A 26,407-nucleotide genomic window follows, 5' to 3' on the forward strand; every position below is an offset into this window, starting at 1 on the left:
TCAGGTTCTCCCCACCCCTACCCTCACCCCGCCTTGAGAATCTCAAGTTTGAGGCTGGTCTCAGCTACCTGAGGAGACCCTTTCTCAAGAAAACATTTTTAAAAACAAGTATCAAGAACTCGGGAGGCAGAGCCAGGTGGATCTCTGTGAGTTCAAGGCCAACCTGGGCTCGAAAAACCAAAATAATAATAATAATAATAATAATAATAATAATAATAATAATAACAACTATTTCAAACTGGGACACTTGATAACCACACAGAAAATGGACCCCCACCCTGGCTCCTCCTACCCCAGAAAAGGGGAATGCTGCCAATGGTATTATTTGCTCCTTCTGTTAATTCAGACATTGAAAGTGTTAATCTAGGCTGTCAAGTTGATTGGACCTGTAACCAGCTAGGAGACACATCTCTGGGGCTGTGAGGGGGCTGAAGGGTGGGAGGATAGGCCAGACCCTCCCCAGAGTGTGCAGCATCTTCTGGTAACAGGCCAGATCTAAGAGGTAAGAAGGAAAAACTGCTTTTTTGCCTGCCTGCCTCCAGTGCTGCCTAGTGGGTACAACTACCCTGCGGCTGCCATCCTCCACTGACGACGGAGCCCAGCTTCTTCAGCCCTCCAACCAGACTCAAGACCAGTGGTTCTCTGGGCTTTCGGGGCCAGTTGGGACTGAGGCAGCCACCACACAACACAAGGTGTTCTTGTGTGGCCATTACCAAGACAACCAATCTAGATAAATCTCCACCGTAACAAACTTCTATTGCCTCTGCTCCTCTAGAGAGCTCTACTACAGTTGTGAACAGACTGGGAAGGAGGGTGCTGGGTCAGCCTCAGTGGGACGCTGATGCGTATACTAGGAAACGTATAACTTATACTAGCTTCTTTCATGAGAGGCAGTGAATTAGCCAGAGCTAACACATCTATGTAATATTAGTACTAGTTGGTTCCAAGAAAGTAAATGTAGTCATGCATGTACAGGCATAAATGCACCTGTGTGAATGTGTACAGAAATACCAAGAATGCATGCATTGTGACATGCTTGTATGTAGTGGTATTTGCTCCATCCATGACCTTGGTCTATAAGGCCCGAAAGAGGTGGTGCTTCTTGCCTTTGTATGTGACCTCTTAAAAGGAAAGGGAGAGGGGTCACATTTCCTTCTTCCAGGTGTGATCAGATGGCCAGGTGCGTTCACTCCTGGACATAACAGAGGACAACTTCAGCTGTTTACTCAGTTCTGTATTCGTGAGTGTATTTCCTCAACTTATATCTTAATAAATCCCTATTAACCATTAAACAGACTCATGTGATTTGATCACTAATCAAAAGCGCACATTCCTAACAGATAGCACTATATTCCCAAAAGGATGCCTCTCAAAGTATTTTACATTTTCTAGATTAATGTCACCCTTCACCGCTAAGTTACAGGTTTTTAATTCTGGTAACATCCTGCCTATATGATTGAAAAAGTAAAAATGTAATCTTAAACTATTTGAAGTCTTTGCAACCACACAGATGAGCAGAAAAGTGTAAAACTCAGAAGTGTTGGCCAGCAGGATGACCGTGGGTAAACGTGCTGGCCACACAAGCCCTAGCTTCATGGTAGAACTGCTCCCAAATGTGGTCCTCTGGCCTGTACACATGGGCCCTGGCACATGAACATCCTCATTCTCACACACACACATTAACAGAGGAAAATAAAAAGAATGAACTCTTTAAAGTGAGAACGCTTGTACCTTGGAATGGCTTCCTAAGGTATTCAAGGGCTCATGACTAGTCAAGGGAATGGCTGAAATCCTAATTCAAAGTTGTTGATCCTCAAAATCTAGGGTGGTTATTCCTACTGCCTCTCTGCAGGTGCTCACTGGCATTTACTTTTAACTTAATAGCTGCACAACTCCCCACTGCATTTGTGCACCTATCGATGCTGACTGTTAGCTCGCCTCTATTCTAAGTAAGCTCTGACTTTGCTGAAAGGCTGAATCCAGGCCTCTTGAATGTTGGGCACACACTACCACTGGGCTACGTGCCCAGCTCAGAGGTGTGCTTCTTTGCAGCTGAGATGGAGAGAAATAAACTACCCAAAGCCAAAGCTAGTAAAACAAGACAGCCGGAGCTGTAACTTATTTTCCTTCCAGCCTTAGGTCACAGCAGAAGGCTTCCTTCCCAACATAATCACTCAGACTTAGTATTTGAAGTTCTGTGCTATCATTGGTATACTACTACTCACACTAACTGGGTGGCAAACGAAGTATACAGCCTGAATTTCAGTGCCCCAAATTCTGAAACTACACTGTGACCAATCTCAAGCTTTCAGCCACAGGCCCTGCTACATAATGAACATACTTTAGGTATGTTATTCCTTGATTTGAGATTTTCAAAACCCAATCATTTTAACTCTATACTCCTTAGTGAATGACACCAAAGGAAGACCTCAACTCGTTCTTGCTGAACACCCTCAAGCCAAGTCTTCCATGCCACTCCAACCTCCCTTTTGTCAAAAGTAGAATGGTAAAGCAATTTTGGAACCAAGAATCTAGTCTACCACAGTAAGCTTACACAAATCAGCTGCTCCATGTTCTCAGCTGTGCTCCATCTTTAGATGTAAATATGGCATCCAAGACTCTAGGATAGAGCGCCTCTCCGACTCTCCCACCTGACACCTGTTCTATGTTACATGAGTTGGACATCCTGGGCTCTGATGACTAGGCACAATTTCCTTTTTTTTTTCACTTCCAGGCAATAGGATCCCTGTCTTAGTCAGTGTTCCTATTGCTGTGATGAAACACTGGGACCTAAGGAAGCTGGGGAGGGAATTTATCCAACTTACAGATCCAGAAGCAAACCAAGGCATCAACTTTTGCTCCAGGTTCCTGGAGAAGCCAAGGAGGGGTGCTGCTTACTGGCTTGCTCAGCCTTTCTTATAGGCCCAGGACCACCAGCCCAGGAATAACATCACCCATACCATGGGCTGGGCCATTGCATACCAATAACTAAGAAAATGCCCTACAAGCTTGCCTACAGAAAGAAGATCTTAGGGAAGCATTTTCTCAATTGAGGCTCCCTCCTCTCAGATGACTCTTAGCTTTTGTTTTTTTGACATGAAACTGCCCAGAACAATTCCCCTATACCGACTTATTTCAGTAGGGAATAATCTTACCATACTCCCAACACCACCATTACTGAGCATAGGGAGAGCCCAATAATAATGCAGTAATATCTAAACTAATATGAATACCAGATGATAAAAATAATACACATGAACTTATGGCCATTATAGGCAAAATTGTGTCTCAAACCCTGAATTCTCTAACAATTTGATTTTTATGCCATTTCATTTTGTGAAATCTAAGACACCCACACACCACCCACCTGTAGACACACACAGAGGCCTAATGGAGTAAAAAAAAAAAAAAAAAAATCACATCCATGCTTGTGCACTCACCTTTTTGCAATTGTTTTTCTTCTAGACAACACATACCTATAATATGACATTATCAGGTCCAAAAGAAACTCCATTCCCCAGATTCGGCTGAGTAGACAAAAGCCAGCAGTCCTTAGGAACTACCAAATTTCTTATCACTGGCCAAAAGGGAAAATGGCCGTCTATAGTGCCTACTAACGTACCAAAGCGCACACTGGCCCCTCAGCCCCTCAGTAACATTAAGTAGCTGTTACACATTTCAGAGCCCATAGGACATCCCGGCTCTTCTCATCCCGCACCTTCCTCACTCTATGGGTCTCCATCATGGGCTTCCCACCTGGGGGTTCTCATTCTAACCCTGGTAGTTCAGCCATGCACTCCAGGACCTCTCTCTTGTCTTCCTCCTTTTTGCCTCTCTTGGTCCTCTTCTGTCTTCTTCCCTCCCTCTCCCCTCCTGGCCAGGCCCAATCTGCTAGCCACGTTCAGTCTACTCCTCTCTCTCTGCTCTGGAGTCTTCCAGATGCCTCTGCCTGTTCTCTCCATCCTATCTACAGTAACAAACCTCTACTTACCCATACCTTGGAGTGGCCATGTCCTCGGTTGATACAGACATGTACCAGCACTTTGGGGGGGTAGGGTTGATCAACTGTCCTGACCAGCCTTCCTAGAGATAATCAGTAGAGCTAAGCTATCTACAGTGGAATCAACATCTGTGCTGAAAGTGTGGCAAAGCCCCACATCCAACAGACCTTGTGTCAACCTCAGGTTTCAGGATGTGGCAGGAGCTACATACTGGGACCTCTCCAGTTCTAACCTTGGCAAGGGAAAACACATCAAACACTTCAAGGGCATTATTTGGGTTGAAAATAAACTAGACAAGTAAGGGACACACTTAGGTGACAACTCAAAACCTGACTACCACACTATCCTAATGGCAATGACATACAGAAACCCTGACATAATCAACTCATAAATCTCAGGCTAACAGTCTGAAGGAAATAACAGGGAGAACATAAAGGCATTCATAATATTGGCCCCTAAAAGCTCTAAAGCAAATATGAAAAATGGTTAAAGATGAGGAAAACTTTAAAAGGAAAAAAATAAATTTATGCAAATTAGGAAGGAAACAGAATTCTGAAGCCATCAGTTCACATTCTTCTCATACCACAGGAATGGAAAATGCACTGTGCAAATGTATTAATTTCATTCTCTACTGCCATCTAGTGTGCTTTCTAGGAGCAAGAAATCGAAGTATTGGATGAAAAGAATTATCTATTTAAATAACTTAAGCATTATCTGTGGGAGACCTATGAGTACCTGCCCCTATTCACCTTAAGATGCAGACTTTATTAACACAAGCTTTGGCCTTTCATCAACCTATGTTTAAGAGAACCTTTAAGTATACTCATCAACGAGGACAAGTTTCTTACCGACTATATATACTTACCTCCTGGAAATTCCCACCCGGACACCTTCCATAAAAGGAACCATTTCACCCAATTCAAAATTGCAATATTTTTAACTCTGAATTATTAGTGGGGAAGGGCTGTGTATATGCAGAAGGGCAGAGGACAACTTCTGAGGAGCTGATACCCCTCCCATCTTGTGTGGATTCTGGATATAAAGCTCAGATCATCAGGTTTGCTTGGCAAGCACTGTACCTACCAAACCACTTCACCAGTCCCCAAACTGAGACTTCTGAGGCATTCCCTCCTTAGAAAACAGATTTGTGTTAAGAAACTGACATCCTAAATCATACAAGCCTCCCCCATCAATGATTTCCAAGGGACCCAAATGGATTCTTTTTTTCCTTCAGGAGGATGAGAATTCACTTATTTGGTAAACGTGCTCACTAAATTTTAAGTTTCATAAACTCTGACTTATAACAAAAGTACCTCAAACCCCAAATACTTGGCAAAAACGGCAGAGGGAGGGGAGGTCAAAAACCCTTTCAACTCCCAAGAGTTAATCTTTAACTTCTCTCAAATGAACTTTTCCCAAGTCTAATACACTTATTAGCAATATACTCTGAATTACAATAGTAGACAAAATATGTTAATCACAACTATAATCAAACCTTTTCTGAGCCTAACTTCTACCTAGTTAGGAAACCTGACTGCTTCAACGTGAAACAGACCCCTTAACTAGTAAGTAGCACTTGTTTCAGAGCACATTTCATGTAGTTTCACATAACTTTCAGGCAGCATCCTTAATGGCCTGTACGACTTTGATAGGGACTAGTTTATCCTATCATAGGGGTTCCTGCATGCTAAGCATACCTGGAACACTAACCTCCTCTGGCCTCATATTTTGGGAATAGGTTCTCATTGAACCATCAGTGGAGACACAAAATCATTACAACTTACTTTAAGCTCATAAAGTTCTTTTTTTTTATTTTGCACTGATAGTTTACATTTGCAAATTAAAAACCTGTAACCACCTCGACTTTAGAATAATAGCATATGTACGAAATAACATTTAAAGTAACTTCCAGCTTCCTTTTTGAAAAGAAAAGTAACTTCAAAGTTTCTTACGTGTAGGAGCAACTGGAAACCGGGAAACAGTTCTTAAAAGAAATATAACTGGAAAGGTATAATTAGGTAGAAGTGACCTACAGCACAATCCAGTGTGCCATCATGAAATGTCCACATCCTTAAGCAAAATAATGTCATGTTTTTCCAGGGAAGCAGAAAAATAGTTGTATATAATCTCTGATTTTCTTAGTATGGGCAACACCATAAAGTCAAATGTATAGAATAATTAATGGTGGGCTGCATACTTCATTTTTATATTTAAGTGCTTTAAAATATACACATTTCTGCAATCAGAAATGTATGAAGATTATTTACAAGTAATTTCTCTAGGAATCAATGTTTAACTTAGGCATTCCCAAGATGCCACTGTTGGTGCATGTACGTCTCCAGGTGTATCCTCTCCTCACGTACTATCAAATATAGGCTGAAAACTAAGCTGCTCCCACATCCTACTAAAACGAATAAGCATGAGACTATTCAAATAACTATGTTTTTAATGTGAAAAGGAAAATAACACTTCACTACAACTATCCACACATTTTAACTTCTTGAGGCTAAAAAATAAAGTCCATTTATTTAGTTTCTGATTGTATTTTTTTTTTTAAGTCGGCAGGCGGTGGTGGCACACACCTGTAATGCCAGCACTCAGGAGGCAAAGCCAGGTGGAGCTCTGTGAGTTCTAGGCCAGTCTGGTCTGCAGTGCGAGATCCAGGACAGGAACCAATGCTACACAGAAAAACCTGTCTCAACCAACCAAAAACAAATATATATATATATATATATATATATATATATATATATATATATATCCCTAACAAAGATCAGATTTAAAATCTATGAACACACCAGTCACCCAACAAGAACATGCAGAGCTCCTGGGAAACTTGTGTGGTGCTTCTAAAGAGGCAAACCACAATTGGAGAGTGCTTTTTGATCTTGCTAAAAGGTCAAATTTTTGTTTTTGACTTGTTAAAACCTGTCCACGTGGAGTATTTTCAAAAGTATCAGACAAAAGTCACACCAACACCGCCACCATAAAGAAAATTCTAAGACATCTGAAGAAAATTCTAAGTATTGTTGGACTAGAATTTGTGAGCTTACATTTTTCTTCAAGTGTCTTTGTTAAGGTAGCACAGCATATACTTAGAAGACAATTCCTTCTTGCAAATACAAGAATGAGCAAAATTAAGGTACACTGGTTAAAGAAAAATGGAAGGACTGCAGTGCATTTGGTGTCGTAAGGCCTGTAATTCTAGATTGTAATTTCAGTGTTAGCTCTCATCTTTTCCTTGTTTGCATACATAAAGCAAAAACTCTAACATGTAAGGATGAGGACAATTCATATATCATCTGCCAATAGAGCTGGACTTCTTTCCAAGTAGAACTTGGTAAGAAAATAATCTGATCACATTTCTCAGAGCAATTAAAAAGAACAAAAAAAATCAGGTGTCCTATGGAACCAGAGCCATCTCCTAAAAAAGGCAGTTAAGAGGCCCATGTGTATTTTCAAAAGATGCTACATGAACTATAATCTACCTCAAAACCAAGCACTAGATAATGTGCTTTGTAAAGCATACAATGTACTTTACATCCATCACCATCAGTGGGATAGACACTGCAGTCTCAACACTAAAACATACAGACTCAACAGTGGCCTGTACTCTCATGGTGTGAAGTCTCCATTAATAACACTGTTCAAGTTAGAATGCTTTATTTTACAGCTACAATCAGGAAACCAGACTTCTGGTTTTTACTGTCTCCAAAAGCCAGTGAGACACCGGTGAAGTCCCCAGCCCTTCTACAGCTTCAAACTCCTCAGCCACAAAAGGAAAGGACTAAGGACAGAACTAGATTGCAGGGACATTTCCATAAAACAAGATTTTTTCCTCTAAAAAGTAATTTAAGCAATGCCAAGCTTGAACTTGTGAAAATGTAAGATTTTTATCATGCTTTTCCAGTTGCGGGGAGGGAGCTTCCTGTGGTAGTACTGCATACAACAAGCTAATAACAAACAGCTAAGCATAACTTCTGGTTTGTTTTTTGTTGTTTTTACAATCAACTTGTACATAAGCAGGACGTTTTTTAAAAAGTTATCATAGAGTATAACAATACATCATATGTAACCCAAGAAATTCAAGACAACCTAAATACTTGAGAACACTTCACTTTCATAAAATGTGCAGACTTGTAACATACTTACTTCACTGCATATTAAGCCCCACAACCCAATTTCTCTTCCAAGAGAATACAACTTATACAAAACCAACACCTAGTTTTGAGAACACAAATTCACCTGTAATAAACTATACTCAGTTGAAAACAGGGTATACTTTCTGATTCTAAAATTGCTAATCTCAATATGAATACTTTAAATTAAGACCTCAGACTAAGGTTCAGGGAAGCACTAGTCTATATATAATGATCTTTCAAATTCCAACTGTGTTTCACATGGCTAACAGACTAATCTACAAAAAAATTTTAAAAAGTTAGGGCTGGAGAGATGGCTCAGTGGTTAAGAGCACTGACTACTCTTCCAGAGTACCCGGGTTCAATTCCCAGCACCCACATGGCAGCTAAGAACTATCTATAACACCCTCACATAGACACATCTGGAGACAAAACACCAATGCAAAATAAAAATAAATTTAAAAAGTTTTGATTTTCAAAATATTAATCCCCAAGGTTTGCTGAGTAATACTAACTTCTATAACAGAAAAACAATTGTTTTTTAGTATTATTAAGAAATACATTGCCAGGTGGTAGCAGCACACACCTTTAATCCTAGCAAAGGTAAGACAGAGTTCAAGGCCAGTCTGATCTACAAAGCAAGTTCCAGGACAGCCAGGAGAAACCCTGTCTCAAAAAACAAAAACTAAATACATACATACATACATTATAAAGCAGAAGTATGTAAAGTACTTAAAATTCAGAAGAATTAAGTCCTCCTTTAGAATACAGCTTTAAAAAAAATGAAACCCTGGTAAAAATGGAGTAAACTGAACAAAGATATATATACATAGTCAGCTGGCATACATGAAAGTCATTAAAATTATAGTACTTTTATATTTCTTAAAATCAATTATGGTCTTCCAAAATACCTGCATTAGCTTGAAATTCTATTCATTAATAAAAACAGACTAAAGACTGTTAAGTTACAAATAATAAAGTACTGGGAAGTTTCACACAAGAGAAAAGTGTGCATTATAAAGTCCCATTTCTGCATAGTAGACTTTCTGACCGCCACGCCCTGGGACCGCCTCAGCCCCCCTCAGCCCACCCAGCCCCCCTCAGCCCACCCCAGCCCCAATGACATGGCAGACACAAACAGGCTATCCGAGCAAGAATCTGTTAACAGTTTTATTTTTTTTATGTTAAATACCATGGGACAGGATTGTAAGGATGAAAAACTCAGTCAACAAACTGCCTCACAAGGGATAAGAAAAATTCTGCCATGATATTAGCAAAGGTAAGGAGAAAATTTACACAGTAAGAGGCACCATTTCCCCACAGAAAACCTCTTGGCATTTCCTGAATGAGTGAGATTAGCAATCTAAATAAATCATATTTCAAGAGGTAACAGCAACAGATAAAATTTAAAGGGATTATTAAAATAACATTTACAAGACTGAACAATTCTTGAACTCTTATTAAAACCACAAAGAAAGAACAATTCTTTATTTATGAATTTCATAAAGGACTGAATGTGCAACTGACATCTGCTAGTGATGATCTGATAATATACACTTTGTCCAGTAGCCGAACAGTTGGTTTTTATTGTGTTTTCTAACCGTAAGAGATCATTAAAGGCAAAGCCTATATGACGCTGTACACACAAAAATGGTCACCGCGGGCCATACTACCAATGAAATGGTAGGTAAACAAATCTTTTTCTGGTCGAGAGAAAAAAAAGAAATAGCACTCTGCATGCTTCACTCTACAAGATGAATTTCCCTAGAAAGAATCCGATGAAAATGGCTGCAATTACAACCAGAAGAGAAGGAAGAGGACTGGCGACATTATCTCTGAAGGATACAGCCGAGGTGGATCCTGCTTTATCCGAATGTGCTACCTTTCGAAGCCTTAGGCCTTCATCCTGCAGGAAAATACACAGAAGAGATCGTTAAACAAATGCACACAGGTCAGTGCTGGAGTTAAAAGTTCCTACAGACAGTAGGAGGTCAGCAGATGTGTATGGCTAGGAATAGGAACAGAATTAACTGCTGTCTACCTTGGAACCTGTGGAATTGAGACAAATTTTACAACTGGATAGAAGTGACAGCTGAGTAATTCTATAACTCTGCCTGAACAATCATCACAATCGGTGTGTTCATGTGATGGAAATTACATCTCAATAACACTGACTTTTAAAACAGAAGCTGAGGCGTGTACTCCTATGAAACCATGCAAGTTTACCTCCAATACGCTCCATGGTGTTTGACATCAGCCAGAGACTAGCAATACTGCGCACTGCACTACTCGGCAGGTTCACTGACTCAATACAACTTAGAAACCCACATGGCAGACACACATTGCTTCTTCGTGTTAAAGTGTCTCACTTACTCCATGTAAAAGAAGGAGCTGCTCCCTTCTTACTAAACGGTTTCACGAAGCCCTAAGTTTAAGTTTCTGATAGTCCTATGTTTTTAGGAGATGTTTCTTAGGAGAAACTCCTAAGAACGCAAGTTTCTCAAAGCAGGTGGTTGTTATGACAGTATTGTCATGTGGTCCTGGGGAAATTACAGACACCATTCCTCAACCACACTTACACAGCATCTCCAACTTCACTACAGTTCAATTTACTATTCTGATATTAGGGTAGCGTGAAAAGTGATATACATCATTGCCAGCTGTACTTAATTCTGTTCTAGACATGTGCTATATTCTCTGAGCATCACACTATTGCTCCTAGCCAGCCACAGGATCCCAGTGCTAGCGTGCTGTGTAGTTAAGCTATGCTAGAACGTTTAAAGGTTATATGTATTAGGTGCATTTTCAACTTGGGATGTCTATACCTTCCAATGGGTTTATCAGGAATATAATCCTATCAAAAGTCAAAATATATCTGACCACTAATTAAAATATACCTATTTCACTTCCATTACTGGATTTTCAGAAACTTTGTTTCTTTAGTCTTAAACTAATTATGTTCAGGTAGTAAGAGCAATCAAATGAGTTGAATAAAAAGTAATTAGCAACAAGATTAAATATAAACATACAGAGACTGCTAAAAGATGCTAACCCTTTCTTTGCACCTTCATCCCATGAACTCATTTTCAACCAAGAAAACTTACTCTCAGGTGCCGGTTTTCTTCTGACAGCTTCATCATTTCTCCCTGAAGTCTCTTACATTCTTCCATCAGTTTCCTTGTTTCTGTATCATTGAGCGAAACACTATGTGGCTTTGGCAGGGGTCCATCTTGTTTGGATGCATTCAATGGAACAGCTTTGCTAGGTTCCATATCATTCTGTATTTCAAAGATATTGGGAATCTTTAACTAAAAACATTTATGGATTTTAACTAATAAAAACCTAAACTCTGCATCTTTTCTAAATTGTCAAAAAAAAGTGACAAGTTTCAACTAATTATTAAGACTTTACTAGTACCAAATATGGTCATGTGTAGACATTTTCAATGGAATATGTCAATAAATACCAGCAGTTATTACATAAATCAAAATAAGCAGCCTATTTCCTCTACTCCTATACCCTTGGCACTTACCTTAACGTAGCACTTAAAAGGTATCATAATAATTTATCTTTTACATTATTTCCTCCAGAATTTTAAAAGCTGGGAGAAAAGCCATTTCTCTTTATTATTTACCCCTAAACACATGCTTTGACCAAGACTAGTCAGTCCACGAAAATACGCTAACTAAATAGTGACTAACTCCAGGTAATTTTCAATGGTCTGATTCTACAATCAAATGAGGTTTTAGGAATTGGAAGGTACAGGACAGCCTCATAATCATTCTAACAAAATTTGCAGCTGCCTAAGAACATAGAGCCAATACCAATCTAATGTCTACTAATGGAATAAAGTAACTAAAAAATACAAAGATTGAAAGGGAAACAGCAAACAGACGACTGCAATGAATGGTCTTCAAATTGTTGAGATTATCCAACTAGTGTGATTCATTGTGGTATACTATTTAAGAAGTAACTTAAGACAACTTTCAAAACTGCAAGGTCCAAATTCATCCTTGTGACTAAGCCTGTGATCCAAACTGTTTCCTTCATCCCAACATCATTTATGCCACTACATACCGTAATAGCATCAATATAAAGTCATTTTCATTTTAGATTTTTAACTTAAAGTTTTTTAGAAGGCTTAGGAGGTTAAGTCAGTAATAGAGCATTTGCTAGCAAGCTTTATCCAGATATAAAATGCTAATCAAGGCATTTATAAAATTAAATGTCATGACACTACATAGTAGTCATTTGTACCAAGATCAGAGGCTATGCATAACCATTCTGGCTGCCAGTGGGGCTGCAATGGTTAACAGTGTCAACTAGACAGATCTAGGGTCACCCAGGACTGTAAACAAACCTCTGCAAGAACCTGTAAATGGGTTAAGTGAGGTGAACTACAGACCCTGAATGTGAGTGGCACCATTACAGGGGCTAGGTCCTGAACAGAACAAAAAGAAAGAACTGAGCACCAGCACTAATGGTTGTTTCCTGCCTACAGATGCAACATGACTATCAGCTGCCACTGCCAGACCAGACTGTTCCCTCAAACTGTAAGCAAAATCAAGTTTTCTTCCTGAAGCTGCCCATGCCAGTACTTTGTGAAAACAAGGGGTTCTAATGCACAACACTGACCTGCCAGCGGATTGCCTTTTCAAGTTTCACATCTGAGAAGGGGCGCTGACTCGAAGAAGTGCTTACTTCAGTTTGCTGAGCTTCTCTTGCTGACACTATTCTTTACCATAATCTCTCCAATGCCCAACCAAGCTCACCTCTAATATAAAAAATCTGTATCTGATATATTTTACTAAAATATTTATTCTATTTTTTCCTTGACATTAAAATTTACTTCAAACTGAGTTTCAAACCCCATCCTGCACACTCCAACTTGACTTTCAAAAAGGAAGACAACAGGCAAATACAAAGTCCTCAAGTGTTGCTTAAGAACTAAGGAAGTGCTGAGTAAAGCGTTTGCCTCACACACACAAGATCATAGGCTCAATCCCCAGTACTGGGGCAAAAAAAAAAAAAAATTGAGAGAAAAATCATACTGTTAGACCAGTGTTAACTACAGAATGATATATGAAGCTAATAGTAGGGGGAGGTGTTCTAATGACTTAAATAAAAAATTTTAATTCTCAAAAAACTCTTATGTGGAGTGCAGTGCATACCTTTAATCCTGGCAGATGGAGGATAGGACCATGAAATAAGCAAAATAAAAAGACTCAACATGCTATGGCTCTTTCCAACCAATAGTAACATTTCCTTAACACCTCAATGTGTGGAGACAACACCGCAGTGTGTTATACACATCTGCAGTAGCCCCATCAGGATCTCCACTCTAACCCCTTTGTGGAGCAACTAGAAAGGAGTTAGGCACTAGACACAGAGAGCAAAGGTGACCCTAGGGCAGAGCAAGTATTTGCAACAAAGCTCTGAGAAAAAAGGAACTAAAGCATTCTTCTATCACTATTTTGAGTGAAGGGCGTCAATACACAAAGATGGTATACAGCTAAACTATGACTATGCTGTCAGAACTAAAGTTTTAATTTGTAAACGGACATGTCTGAAAAACAATGTTCTCTGGATCTTTTTTCTTCCTACTTTAACAGCAAGTGTATGGTTTCTCTAGGCCCACAATCACCAAAAATAAATGATTCCAAAATTTAAAGCCAAACAGAATTAGAAATTTAGCTAAAAGGTTGGTTGGTTGCTTGGTTGCTTGGTTGGTTTGTAACAGGCCTCACCATGTAGCCCTAGCTAGCCTGGAACTAGCTATGTAGACTGGCCCTGAACTCACCAAGAACTCTGCCTGCCTCTACCTCCCTAGTGCTGGAATTAAAGGTGTGCACCACTGCACCAATACACTCAGCTAATAAAAGGTATTTTTTTAAGCCTTCTTAAGGGGCTAGAGATGGTGCAGTGGTTAAAAAACACTGGCTGATCTTCCAGAAGACCTGGGTGTGATTCCTAGCACCAACATGGTGGCTCACAACTAACTAACTAACTATCTGGAACTCTGGTTCCAGGGGATCTGATACCCTTCTTCTGACCTCTATTGGACCAAGGCACATGTGGTGCACAAACATATAACATAAACTTAAAGTAAATTTTAAAGCCTTATTATATGCATATCCTCTAAGCCAAATCAAAGTATAAGAACGTATAGCATTTAATTATTAATCTTAATAATAGTATTTCTGAACTTTCCAGTCAGTAAGTAATAAATGCTAACAAGAATTACACAGAACCCACAAACTCAGTTACCCTAACCTTATTAGCATTCAAGCACATACATGCAGAGTTAAATTATGGCCTCATTTTTAGTCACGATTTTTTTAAAAAATCCCAAGGCAGTGCAAAGTAAACAATGATAGTTATAAAGGTTACTATTCTTGTATTTTTTCTTTCCTACAAACACAAGTCCTTGTTGAAAAGCAGTGTTTGCCAGCTCCAAACTACTATATATTTGCTATGCTAACTCAAACAAGCTACAAATTCAATGTTCAGTTTATGCTCCCCAAAGCTCATTCACGGGAAAAATTACACCAATTTAATATTGTCCACTTACTTATGTCCAGCTCAACACCTGTGACTCTACTGATCATTGTTTCAGACCTGTCAATTCTACTGTCATTTTAAATACAGTCTGAAGTGTAACTTCTGGGATGGTGAGGTTCAGCCAGTAGACTGAGGACGCTGCAGGAAGCCCTGGGCTCTACCCCCAGCACTGAACCAGGTGCCGGAGCTCACACCTGCTATCTCAGGACTTCTCAGCAGAGGCAGGAGGATAAGAAGATCAAGGTCATCCTTGGCTACACAGTGAGTGAGCTGAGAAGCCAATCTAGGCAACATGAGATCCAGCCTGGGAAAAAATTAATCCTAACTATTTATTAATATACTCAATAGTACTCATTTGCTTAGGTATCTACATTAACTTACTAACACTAGTAGACTCCTACTTCTGTTAGCTCCTATGACAAACCTGCTTCACCTCTTTTAGTTCCCTGGGGTCACTCTTCGTGTGATAACTGGCAGGTGTGGCAACTGTGTTGCTGATGCTGCTCATTGAAGTGACAGTTGAAGCAATCCCTGGTGGAGCTTTACCCTGAGGTGGCATGGGAAAAATATTCTCAGATTCAGACCAAACTGATTTCTCCTGCATGATATTGGGAATGACTAACAAATAACTTTAGCCTGTAAAACACTTGATATCTTACTCCATAAAAATAATGCATCAGAAACAGAACATCAAATCAAAACAACATTTCTCAACTAGCTTTTCATATCTCTCACACAAAATTAGGTATGGCCTTTTGTAGATCTTCACTTAGAAAAGGTATATATTTAAAAAAACTCACACTTGTCATTCAAAAAATATTCAGTTTCGTGTTCTCTTACCTTTGATAACACTTAACAGGAAAATTTTTCCCTTTGAAGCTAAAAAAAATGCTAATTATTTGTAATCGTCTCTTATACTCAAGGACCCTGTTACCTCCCAAATACACACCAGCCAATAAAAAAACCCAGAGATTCATATAACACTCTGGTTAGCCTACCATAACTCCATAGTTCCCTACTTACCTTTCAAATTCTCTTACTATATAGTTAAAAAATAACAACTCTCTGGGCGGTGGTAGCACACGCCTTTAATCCCAGCACTCAGGAGGCAGAGGCAGGCGGATCTCTTGTGAGTTCGAGGCCGGCCTGGTCTCCAAAGAGAGTTCCAGGAAAGGTGCAAAACTACATAGAGAAATACTATCTCAAAAAACCAAACACTCAAAAAGTTTGGCACAAAATAATACTTAAAAGACATCCAACCTATTCTGTCGTAACAAAAAGAACATGTATTTTGAAATATAGAATGCCTTTGTAAAAAAGCTCCTGAACTCCTGCTCTATTCATTCAGTCCCCTTGTTGTCATTAAAGCCAAAGTTTCTGTAGAAAATACTTTACTATCAGATGTTACATAGAGGGCAATACACTAAGTACATATACTTAACTAATCTGGAAAATATCAAGTAGAGTTAAGGCTTTAAATGTTTTTTAAAATTCAAATTCAGACTGAATAGGTTATAAAAGATCAAAAACAATATAGCCTCATTCCATCCCTAAAAATACTAACAGGAACTAAGTCAGGTGTGGTGGCTATTAAGGAGACAGATTCTGGCTCACAATGTACATATATAGAGGAAAATGTGTTTGACCATCTATACAGACTTCTACAGTGTCATATAGTACGAAACAAGGATAATACAAACTCCACATGCCACAATACAGTCAGTCACATATTGAACTTTGGTTGTTACCAGCAACTTAATTAAAAAACTACATCATATTTTGCTTATGTTAATTCATTAAATAAACCAGACCCAGGGTGTATCTTTGTGGCAGAGTGCCTACCTAGCATGCTGCAGGACCAGAGCTCAATTTCCAGCCCCACTGAATAAATATAAATAAGTCAATTTACTGTGTCACAAGACTAATTACAAATTGAAACTATTTGGTTCTATACTATATATTCTAATAAATATACACTACCAGCATATTTCTTCGTAACATTTTTGTTGATGTTGCACATTTGGAAATGTATTGAGTGTTCATCTTTACTTAATTTGTGCAAGATAGTGATTAACAAGACCATACCTGAAGTAACCTGACAAAACCTCATCTAGGCATCAGATTATTCAATAATGACTAAACTTCCAAAACCACAAATCTTATACTAAACCTAAGATAAACACACAGAAAGGGGTAGGTAATTTTAGTAAAAAGCTAAAAAGAAACTAATATCAAGACACTGACATTTAAAACCTTCATCAACTTCATCTATACTTAATACTGAACAGGACATTATCAACAAAGTCTTATTTCCACAAAGAGTAATGTGGACAAGGTGTTTTGTGTATACTTCTAGATAGTTAAAAAAGGGTTTAAGCACCAAAAAACTTTCATTTTATTCCAGGTCCTGTGATAAAGGATGAGATGCACCATTAAACTAAACCCCTGACAGGACATACATGTGACCAAATGAACTGTAGCCTCATAGATGACACTAATTAACATTTCTTTACGATCTGCAAGTGAGTAGCAACAGCAGCAAAAGCTGAAGGGAGAACCCTATTTCCAAAAACATTCTTCAAACACTCATCTGAGTTTCCGTGGTGATGGGATCTAACACAGGACTACTTGATAAACATGCCTGCCACCTACCCACTAAGTTACATCCTCGTCACGTCTCATCTTGTATGTGAATCTTGAAATGGAAATTCTAACATATAAAAATACCCATCAACTATCAGAAGGGCTCACTCCTAAACTACAAGCACTCAAGATGCCAAGACAGGAGGACTACCACAAACATGAGGATAGCCTGCTCACACAGTGAGTTCCGTACCATCCTGGGACAGAGACCCTACCTTCCAAAACGACGAAACAAAAATTTAACAGCAAGGCTAAGGACCATCAGAGTAACAATTTCAATACTGATGTCAAAACAAAACTTCAGGAGGTATATGTAAGGATCTGCTACACAGTAATTAATACCTTGTTTTAAAGTCATTGTCTATCTAGTGCCCAGACTGTCACCCTGACTGAAAGGATCCGAAGTTTTGTTTGGTTTAGTTTTATAGACAAGTTCTTAACTACCTTGTAGCATAGGCTGACCTAGAACTCATAGCAATCCTCCTGCTTCCACTTCCAAAGTACAGGGATTAAAGAGATGAGCAGCCAGTGCCACACTTCCAAAGTTTAAGGGTTTGATCCTAAGTCTGGGCCTTTTGCTTGATCATATTATATCAAAAAAGTTCCTAAAAGGCTGGAGAGATTGCTAAGGGTGGTTAAGAATACCGGCTGCTCTTCTGGAAGACCAGGGTTAGATCCCCAGTAGCCCATGGTAGCTCCCAACCACCTGTAACTCTAGTTCCAGGAGACTGAATGCCCTCTTCTGGCCTCTGTAGATACCAAATACACAGGTAGTAAGTACATGAAGGCAATCATGCATACACTTAAAAGAGTTTGTTTTTTAAAAGAAAGTTCCTAGTCAGTAGTTACTGAAGTAGTAACTGGTCAAAATACTGAGAACATGTGACTGTCAAATGCTAATCCATACAGGACACAGAGAGCATCCTCTCCACGGCTCTAGGAAAAACACATGGGAAAAGAAAAAATGTTAATGCTGGAAGATGGGGAGTGCAATGTGAAGTTCTGACATCCCAGCAGGACACGCATGTGACACTCTTCAATTCACAGTGGCTGTGACTACCTACACAAGAGATCCACAGGACTGAGCCTGCCAAAACCCATCACAGAAAGCTGCAGAGCTCATGGAGCACCACTCCGTCCTGAGGGTTTACACTCGGTTAACTGTTGCTGAGGAAGGAGAGACGTTTTTCTTCGTAGATCATGACGAAGGTGAACATAAGTCTTGTAGGTACCCATCCCCCTGTCATCACCTTAATGAAAAAGGCATGAAAGCACAAGCCAGCTGGATAAAGAGCAGGAACTAATGAGTGGGCAGAAGAAAAAGGAGGTAATAGGAGATGAATATGATCAAAACATAGAATGTACATTTATGAAAATAAAACAATGAAACCCATTATGTACAACTAATATATGTAATTAAAAATTTAAAAAGTTACTAGTGGTTACTTGAGTCAAAATGGCTCAAGAAGCAACCTGAAAAGCCAGCCTTCTATCAACCAATCTAATAATGTGGATATGGGAGCCCACAACTGACTCAGTTTCCCAGTTTGAATCTGAATTCTATTCTGAGTCAATAGAGTTCAAACTTGTTTGCTCAAGGACTGTGAGAAAGTCCTGATTAGTCCACAGAGTCTCCTTGAAGGGCTGTGAGAAAGTCCTGATTAGTCCACAGGAAGGAACATACTATCTAGCTAGACATAGGCTGCTGGTGCCAGCCGGAGGTACATCAAGATAGAAAAAGAAACTGTCTGCTCCTTGACGCAAGGCAGGATAGATAGTGGCTGAATGCCTGTGCTGTGCATTGTTCTACCTCTGTCCTTCAAACCATATGAGCTGGCTATGAAAAAACTCGGAGCTGTCCAGAATTGACTGGCAGACCTCTCGACTCTTTTCTGTCTTCTTCATTGTCTCTACAACCCACATGCCTCTACCTAGCTACCCAGCTGACTGTCAGCAGGCTTCGATATGTAGTAATTGTATCACATCAGAGCACAAATGCTTATTTGAATGTGTGTATGCGTGTGAGAGAGAGACAGAGACAGAGGTATATTTACAGGTTCATATATGTATGTGCACATGACAGGCACATAGAAACCCAAGGCTGGGGTTGGGTGTCTTCCTCAATCTCTTTCCACCCTATTTTCCAAGAGGCCTCTCCCTGAACCTGGGCTTCACCAATTTAGCAAGGACGGAGTCAGTGAGCTCCAGGGATCTGTCTCCTCTCCAGTGGGAGTCAGCAGAGACAACTCCAGTGCTGAAGTTACAGATACACATAGCACCTGTTGTGCTTTTTACATGAGTGCTAAGGACTCAAACTCAGGTCTTAGTACCTGAAAGCACTATACCAACTTAGCCATCTCCCCAGCTTCCAAAGGCATGAATTCATACCTTTTATATATATTAATTCATTATATATAATTATATTGCAAGTAAAGGAGGGGAGAAGACACAGGAGATGGAGGTAAAACTTATATATCACCAGAGCAGAGATATGCTTATAAATAGGAGGAAAAACATAAAGTTGAAAAGGGGACACACAGGGAGATCCAAGAGGAAAAGGGGATAAATATGATCAAAATACAATGGATACATGTATGAAATTTTCGAAATATATTTTTTACAATAACTATTAACTAAGCCAGGCATGGTAACAGACACCTTTAATCACAGCAGGCAGGTCTCTGAGAGTTACAAGCCAGCCTGGTCTACATAGTGAGTTCCAGGACAGTCAGGGCTATGTAGAGGCCCTGTCTTTAAAAAAAAAAAAAAAAAGTAATGATAAAACAGTTTATAACCTGCCTTTGTTAAGTGTTATTAGATGAAAATCACTCACCTAAATACTGTAGCTGAACTTTAATGCTATGCACTTTACCAACAACATCTACAACCACCACCAAAAACAAATCTAAATTTAATCAAGCTTCTAGGATCCAACTTCCAATAAGAAATATTAGACAAAGAAACTATGTAACACGAGAATGCTATCATACAAACCTATCATGTGGAGGACTAGAGAGATGTCTCTGGTTAAGAACTGCTCTTCCCCAGGACCAAGTGGTTCACAACTGTTTGTAACTCTAGCTCCAGGGGATCCAACACCCTGTTCTGACTTCTGCAGGTATTCACAAGCACATGGCAAACACATACACAAATAAATATTTTAAAAAACAAGCCTAGCATGCAGCAAGTCTATAGGCAAACCTAGTTCATGTATTATTTTTACAAGAGCAAAGCAAAAAGGAAGCCACTAAATTAAAGAAATAAATCATCCACATTGTTTGGATTTCCTTTTCATTTCAATTCAAACAGACTACAAAAAAAAGGACGTTTTAATGACATCTGAAGGACAAATCTGAATGCTGCCTGGACAGCTTAATGAATGTGAACACATTAAAATTTAAAGGCATAATATAAAAACATTAGAACTCTTCAGTGGGTCTTTAAGTCCTTAGAGAATTATACATGTTAATGAATAAAATCAAATGTCTAGGATGTGTCTTAAAATTATACATAAAGCCAAGCATGGTGGCAGCTTTTGATGCCAGCATTGGGAAGGTGAGGCAGGAGAGATAACCAATTCTCTGGGCTACAAAAATGACAAGTACAATCCAAGGGTTTATGGCCTAGAAATTAAAAAGCTGGTCATGGACTCAGTAATACTAAGTGTATACCCCTCTTTCTAATGTATGTCATTTTCTGTCTAATGCCTAGTTTAAAAAAAAAAAAAAAAAAAGATTTATAGCAGATGCTCCTATTAATATACAACAAATCTAAGTAGTCCAAATAACAGGAAGCCATTCTGCTGCTAACTTATGAAGGTTCAGGATATAAGTGTCGAGGAATACTCTGATGTTACTAACCAGCCTTTGGGTTATAGGTACTTATTTTAGAAAGAATCCAGCCACAAACTACTGTTCTGCTTCACAGCAGAGAAACAGAGAATTCGCTTAGTATCTAATCAAGGGGTAAAATGGGTCCCCAGTGCTTTCTTCCATAGCTGTGGGCTGGCTTCTCTGGTATGTCTGTTCCTCCTCATGGTTTGGAAAACAAGCTCAGCTGCCTATCAATTTCTTGCTGGTTTGCAAAGCAGTAAGAACCTCTCTGAATCACATTAATACCTAGGCTTTAACTTCCTCAGACTTAATTTTTCAGTCTTAACTTGTCCAATATCCAGAGTATAAATAACACCCAATGAAAGATAAACAGATCTGTATTTAATAAACTATTATAAGGTAATGGTAAAAACAAACAAAAAGCCATCAAGTGAAATAACCTCCAAATGTAATTTTAATTTTAAAGTAATGTCAATCCAGATAAATTTATTACTTTGTTATTAAATATAAAAAGCAATGGGAGGCTATTTAAAATTTTTGAACCAACAAAAAGAAAAAGGACCCTAATATGGAAAAATACAAACACCACACTTTATTTTTAATCTTGGCTATTGTAACTCAGATTCACTTTAAAAGGCTGTGTTGAAAATTCAGTGAATTATTTGTTCAATACCTATTAACATTCAAGAGCATCTTCCTTTCAGCTTTCTTAAATATAGTTTACTTTTGAACAGAGCAAATATGTTACTAGATCACAGCAAGAATGTCAGACTATAAACCATATTATGCCAATTATATTTACCCACACTATTTTATATATTTCAACACACATAAAAACAATCCCTCCTACAAGCCATAGGAAAACTTCAAATCCACAAAGCTGAAGAGATAGCTCATCCAGTGATTAAGAGCACAGGACCTGGGTTCCATCTCCAGCACACACCCATATAACAACTCACAGCTACCTCTAACACCTGTTCCAGGGGAATCCTCACCCTCTTCTGTCTCCAAGGGCACATAAGTGGTGCACAGACACACACAAAAGCAAAGCAACCACATGCATACAATAAAATTCTTAAATCAGAAAGAATAAAGTAACCACACCCACACAACAGACCACAGGCCACTGGTCTGCTTTTACTAAACACATCTATCCCTCAAGCCACAAAAGCATAACTGCTTAATACTAATCAATAAACAACAAACCATTTACTAAAAAATGAAATTGAATTTAATCAAAACACAAAGTCAAAATATTTCACAAAGGCTAAACTGTAAAAAAAAAAAAAACACTTATTCCTGTAATTCTATTTTATCCCAGTGACGTTGTTACTATTACTCAAAAAGAGGTTCTAATATAATCTTTCTTAATCATATTTATGTACGAATATCTTGTTCTAAAAAGTAAAATTTGTGAGTATTCCCAGAATTTCTTCCCACCCTCAAATTTGGGCCTACCAAGTAATATGTATTTCTTCTTAGTCAAACAAAATATTATAAAACGCAAACAGCATTAACAAGCTTTTTTAAACTTAAGTCTAAATAGATGGACTTGCCACCCCAAGTCCAAAATCAGATGCTGATAATCAACTATCTGATGATTCTTACTTACCAGTTTATCATTTTCATTCGGCATTTCAAATACACATCTCAATTTAGAATCCATTAATTCATCAGGTTTTGCCTCTTTCCACTTTAAAAACAAAAACAAAAACAAAAACAAAAAACATGAGATAAAAGATTGTGGCAAACAGGTTTATCTAAAGGGATAACCGAAGCTGAATGTGGTTGCTCAGAAAACTGCTAAGTGTATATATAGTTCAGCTAGGGTAGAAGGCTGGAGTGCTTGCTAACTGCCGCAATCACCTGCCCATGTCCCTGGACCTTTATAAGTTGCAGACCTACTCTCAACATCAATTGAACTGACAGTGGCATTGGGCCCTGGGCCCAAGAGATGGCTCAGAAGGAAAGGCACCTGCTGCCACCACTGCTGACTTGAGTTCAATCCTAGAAATCCATTCGGCAGTATGAGAGAACCAACTCCGCCAAGCTGCCCTCTGACCCCACATGCCCCGTAGAATACCCAATCAAACAATAAAAATGTAATGAAAAGAACAACAATGACTTTAGCAATACACATAACTTTTTTCTTCATGTTAGCATTTCTAAATGGTTTCTAAGAAAACAATATTTCAAGACCTTTCCACTCTTCAATTTTGTTCTGGACAGACTTACAGATATTTAATTTTAGCAAGGAAATCAAGATTTTTGAGAGCTAAACAAACCCAAAGTTTAAACTATTATCTCCAAAAATAATTTCTGTACTTCTACACTTACCACAGCTTCCATATCTGAAATATTTGGTGGAGCAAAAATTGTCTGTACCATGAACTTATGTTTACTCTTTTCATTTGGATCATAATCAAAGGGCTGTAGCATTACTAAATAAAAAGAAAAGACACATTATCTTTGACATTTCATCTATTACCTCAGTAACACAAATTTAAAGAAAATCAAAATGGGTTCAAACACTCAAATATTATTATTCATTCTCAACTTTGTAACTTTCAATTATTAAATTCATTTCTGTGATGATTTTTAATTTAGAAAATTGAGACATTGTTTTAATATAACTAGTTTTTTCTAAACTGGATTTTAAACAATTACTCAGAGTGCATTCATTTGTTTAGATCTGATTTTAAGAAAACAAAGGAAATCATAACTTCTTGATTCTAGAATCCCAATAGCATCCACTTTTTATGCCTTTAGATCTGAGTAGGCTGCAAGTTTTAAGGCTCCGTGAGTTCAATCAGGATGCTAAAGCTATGTGACATAAATACAAGACAGGAGATAATAAACCAATTAGTAATTAAGATGTATATGGCATCTTTGCAGTCAGGTTCTATTTCAAAATATTCCCAACAGGTCTTTTGTAACTTGCTATTTTAATAGTCTATGTACTTAAAAATAAAAATTATAGAATTATGCTAAAATTTTTGGAACATTATCATGAGTCACTGGGGGTTTTAATACAAGTATTTCTATGCCATGCTACCCAAACTGATCCCCATGATCTAACATAACAGGAAATCCATGTGTTTTCCTGCTCCCTTTGTAATTTACAAAAAGAAAAAGAAAGAACTACTGTTTTACAAAGAAAGTCTCTGTGTGAGGCCAGAGGCTCTCTCACAAGTAAGCTACATGGAGCCACACACAGCCTCAGCCTTGCTACCTATTTCTCAATGATGGCAGATGTTGTTATGCAGTACTGTCTTTTTAGAAGGGCTGCCTAGGGAAGGAATGCACAGTTTACAACAGAGGACATTTCGATAGCACCAGCAGACTCCACAGCAGGTGGAGATAAGGAACTGTAAGCAATACACAAAGGAGTAAGAGCAGTGCAGTTTTCAAGGCAAGACCCTGTTGGCATTTACATTGAACAGCATAAAGACTCATTGATTTTATAAGAAGGCCCAAAACAGGTACATTTTTAAGCAAAAGACTCAAAACATTTCTTCTGTAGTTGCACAAGACATGTGCTGTGTTCAAAGATAAACTAGTGAAAACACAGAAAATGGTGGTGAGCTATAGAAATAAAGAATAGACATGAAGTTTCAAGTTGACATTAATCAATCATACACCCACACACAAAATCAGGGTGAAAAAGTTTCAGCCAACTTTTTGTATATCAAGATACCCAAAGAACACCTTTAAACACAAACTGCTGCCAAATAAAAAACCGACAAGAACACTACTAAAGGCATGAACTGCTACCTGAAACAGTCACAATTGACCCGGGGTCAATAATTCCACTGTTGGGCCTCACACAGTACCGGCGAGGTGCTGTAGTCTTCACTTTGAAACACACTTTTCTATCCGATGGATTTCGCAATTTAAGATTTGTAGTGACTACATCTGTGAAGGGGCCTGTAAGGTTTAAAAGCAAGAGAATTAAAACTGGATTCACAACAAAAGTAGAATTCAAGATTAAATTAATATAATCTCAATCTCATTTTCTACAAAAAGCAAGAACTGTATCTTTCCATCTTTTGATAAGTCCAACCACAAAATTACTGATTTTAGTTCTCTCGTTCTGATTATGTTTATTCATGTTTGTGTGTTCTGACTATGAGCAAGTGCGTGCCACAATGCCTGTGTGGAGACCAGAAGATGCTTTGGGATTGGTGCTCTCCTCCCGTTATGTGGGTACCAGAAACTGAACTCAGGCCCTTGGGCATGGCAAAGCATCTCCACCAAAAGCCACCTTTCTATTTCTATTCTTACAGGGTATGTTCATGTCATATGACTGACAGAATTCCCCAGAGGTCTTCACCAGTGCTCCTCTTCACATTCACAAGGCCAACTGTCAACGTTTCCGATCTGAAAACTCCAAAAGCTGATAGTATTCACGATTCTATTCAATCAGCCACTCACATCCTTATTAAGTACTTATGAATAATGTGTCATATCCGCTATCTAGATACAAAGTTTTTGTCTTAAAGCTTTGGTTCTGTACTCAACAAAGTAAGAAGGACATAGAAATCAAAAAGCTGATCCATCTCTACTTAACCAGTATATCCTCACTTTTTTTAAATGGGCTATGATGTGAAGATAAACATTATTTGCTTTTGGCTGAAAAGCCAAGACAGATTATACAGTCCAGTTTACACAGCAAGAATTTCTTATTGATTTGAAGGCAGAAGATAAACCTAAAAACATGTCAAATAGAAAATGCAAGCCTATACCAATTAACTACTCCAAAAATCATTTTAAATGGTCATTTGAAAAACAATTTTAAGCTTTTGTTTTTTTAAGACAACTATTATAAAAACCTACCTATTTTTACTTAAATCTTTTTTCATCCACATATTTGTGTTTAGGGTGTATGTTTACATGGATTGAACATCAGCCTTCAAACTTGGCAGCAAGCTCCCTTAATCACTGAGTCACCTTCTAACCCTGTTCGTTTAAATCTTAAACAAAAACCATGCTCTTTTATAAAACTTTATTTAGAATGTCATACTTTGAAATCCAGATTGAGAAAATTCCCCAACCAACTATGTTCAATAGTTTGACTGAATGTTGGGAAATTGTCTAAGACAAAGACTTCCAGAAAAGCAAAAAAGGCATTCATTATAGATGAGAAAACAAACTACTTCACAAAAGTGGGGTGATTTAAAGTGCTTAGTTCAAGCCTTGAGAAGTAGTTTTACTCTGAAGTGCTTGTTTC

At 38.4% G+C, this 26,407-nt stretch overlaps 1 protein-coding gene across 3 annotated transcripts in view; it reads right to left on the minus strand.

Annotated features, from left to right (window-relative positions):
- Positions 1 to 9,283: 9,283 nt before the first annotated feature.
- Vapa (VAMP associated protein A) overlaps positions 9,284 to 26,407 on the minus strand; it is a 35,099-nt gene continuing 17,975 nt past the window's right edge. The window contains exons 2-7 of one of the 3 annotated variants that reach the window (XM_036173342.1): positions 24,952 to 25,104; positions 23,515 to 23,618; positions 22,790 to 22,870; positions 15,126 to 15,248; positions 11,245 to 11,418; positions 9,284 to 10,046 (exon numbers count right to left, since the gene is read on the minus strand). In XM_036173342.1, the coding sequence (XP_036029235.1) occupies positions 9,888 to 10,046; positions 11,245 to 11,418; positions 15,126 to 15,248; positions 22,790 to 22,870; positions 23,515 to 23,618; positions 24,952 to 25,104 (794 nt within the window). In that variant the 3' untranslated portion in view covers positions 9,284 to 9,887. The remainder of the gene's footprint in view (positions 10,047 to 11,244; positions 11,419 to 15,125; positions 15,249 to 22,789; positions 22,871 to 23,514; positions 23,619 to 24,951; positions 25,105 to 26,407) is intronic. The other 2 variants (XM_036173343.1, XM_036173344.1) reach the window with 2 other exon arrangements.

The sequence above is a fragment of the Onychomys torridus genome, chromosome 23 (assembly GCF_903995425.1).
Source record: "Onychomys torridus chromosome 23, mOncTor1.1, whole genome shotgun sequence".
In the NCBI taxonomy this organism is placed as follows: Eukaryota; Metazoa; Chordata; class Mammalia; order Rodentia; family Cricetidae; genus Onychomys; species Onychomys torridus.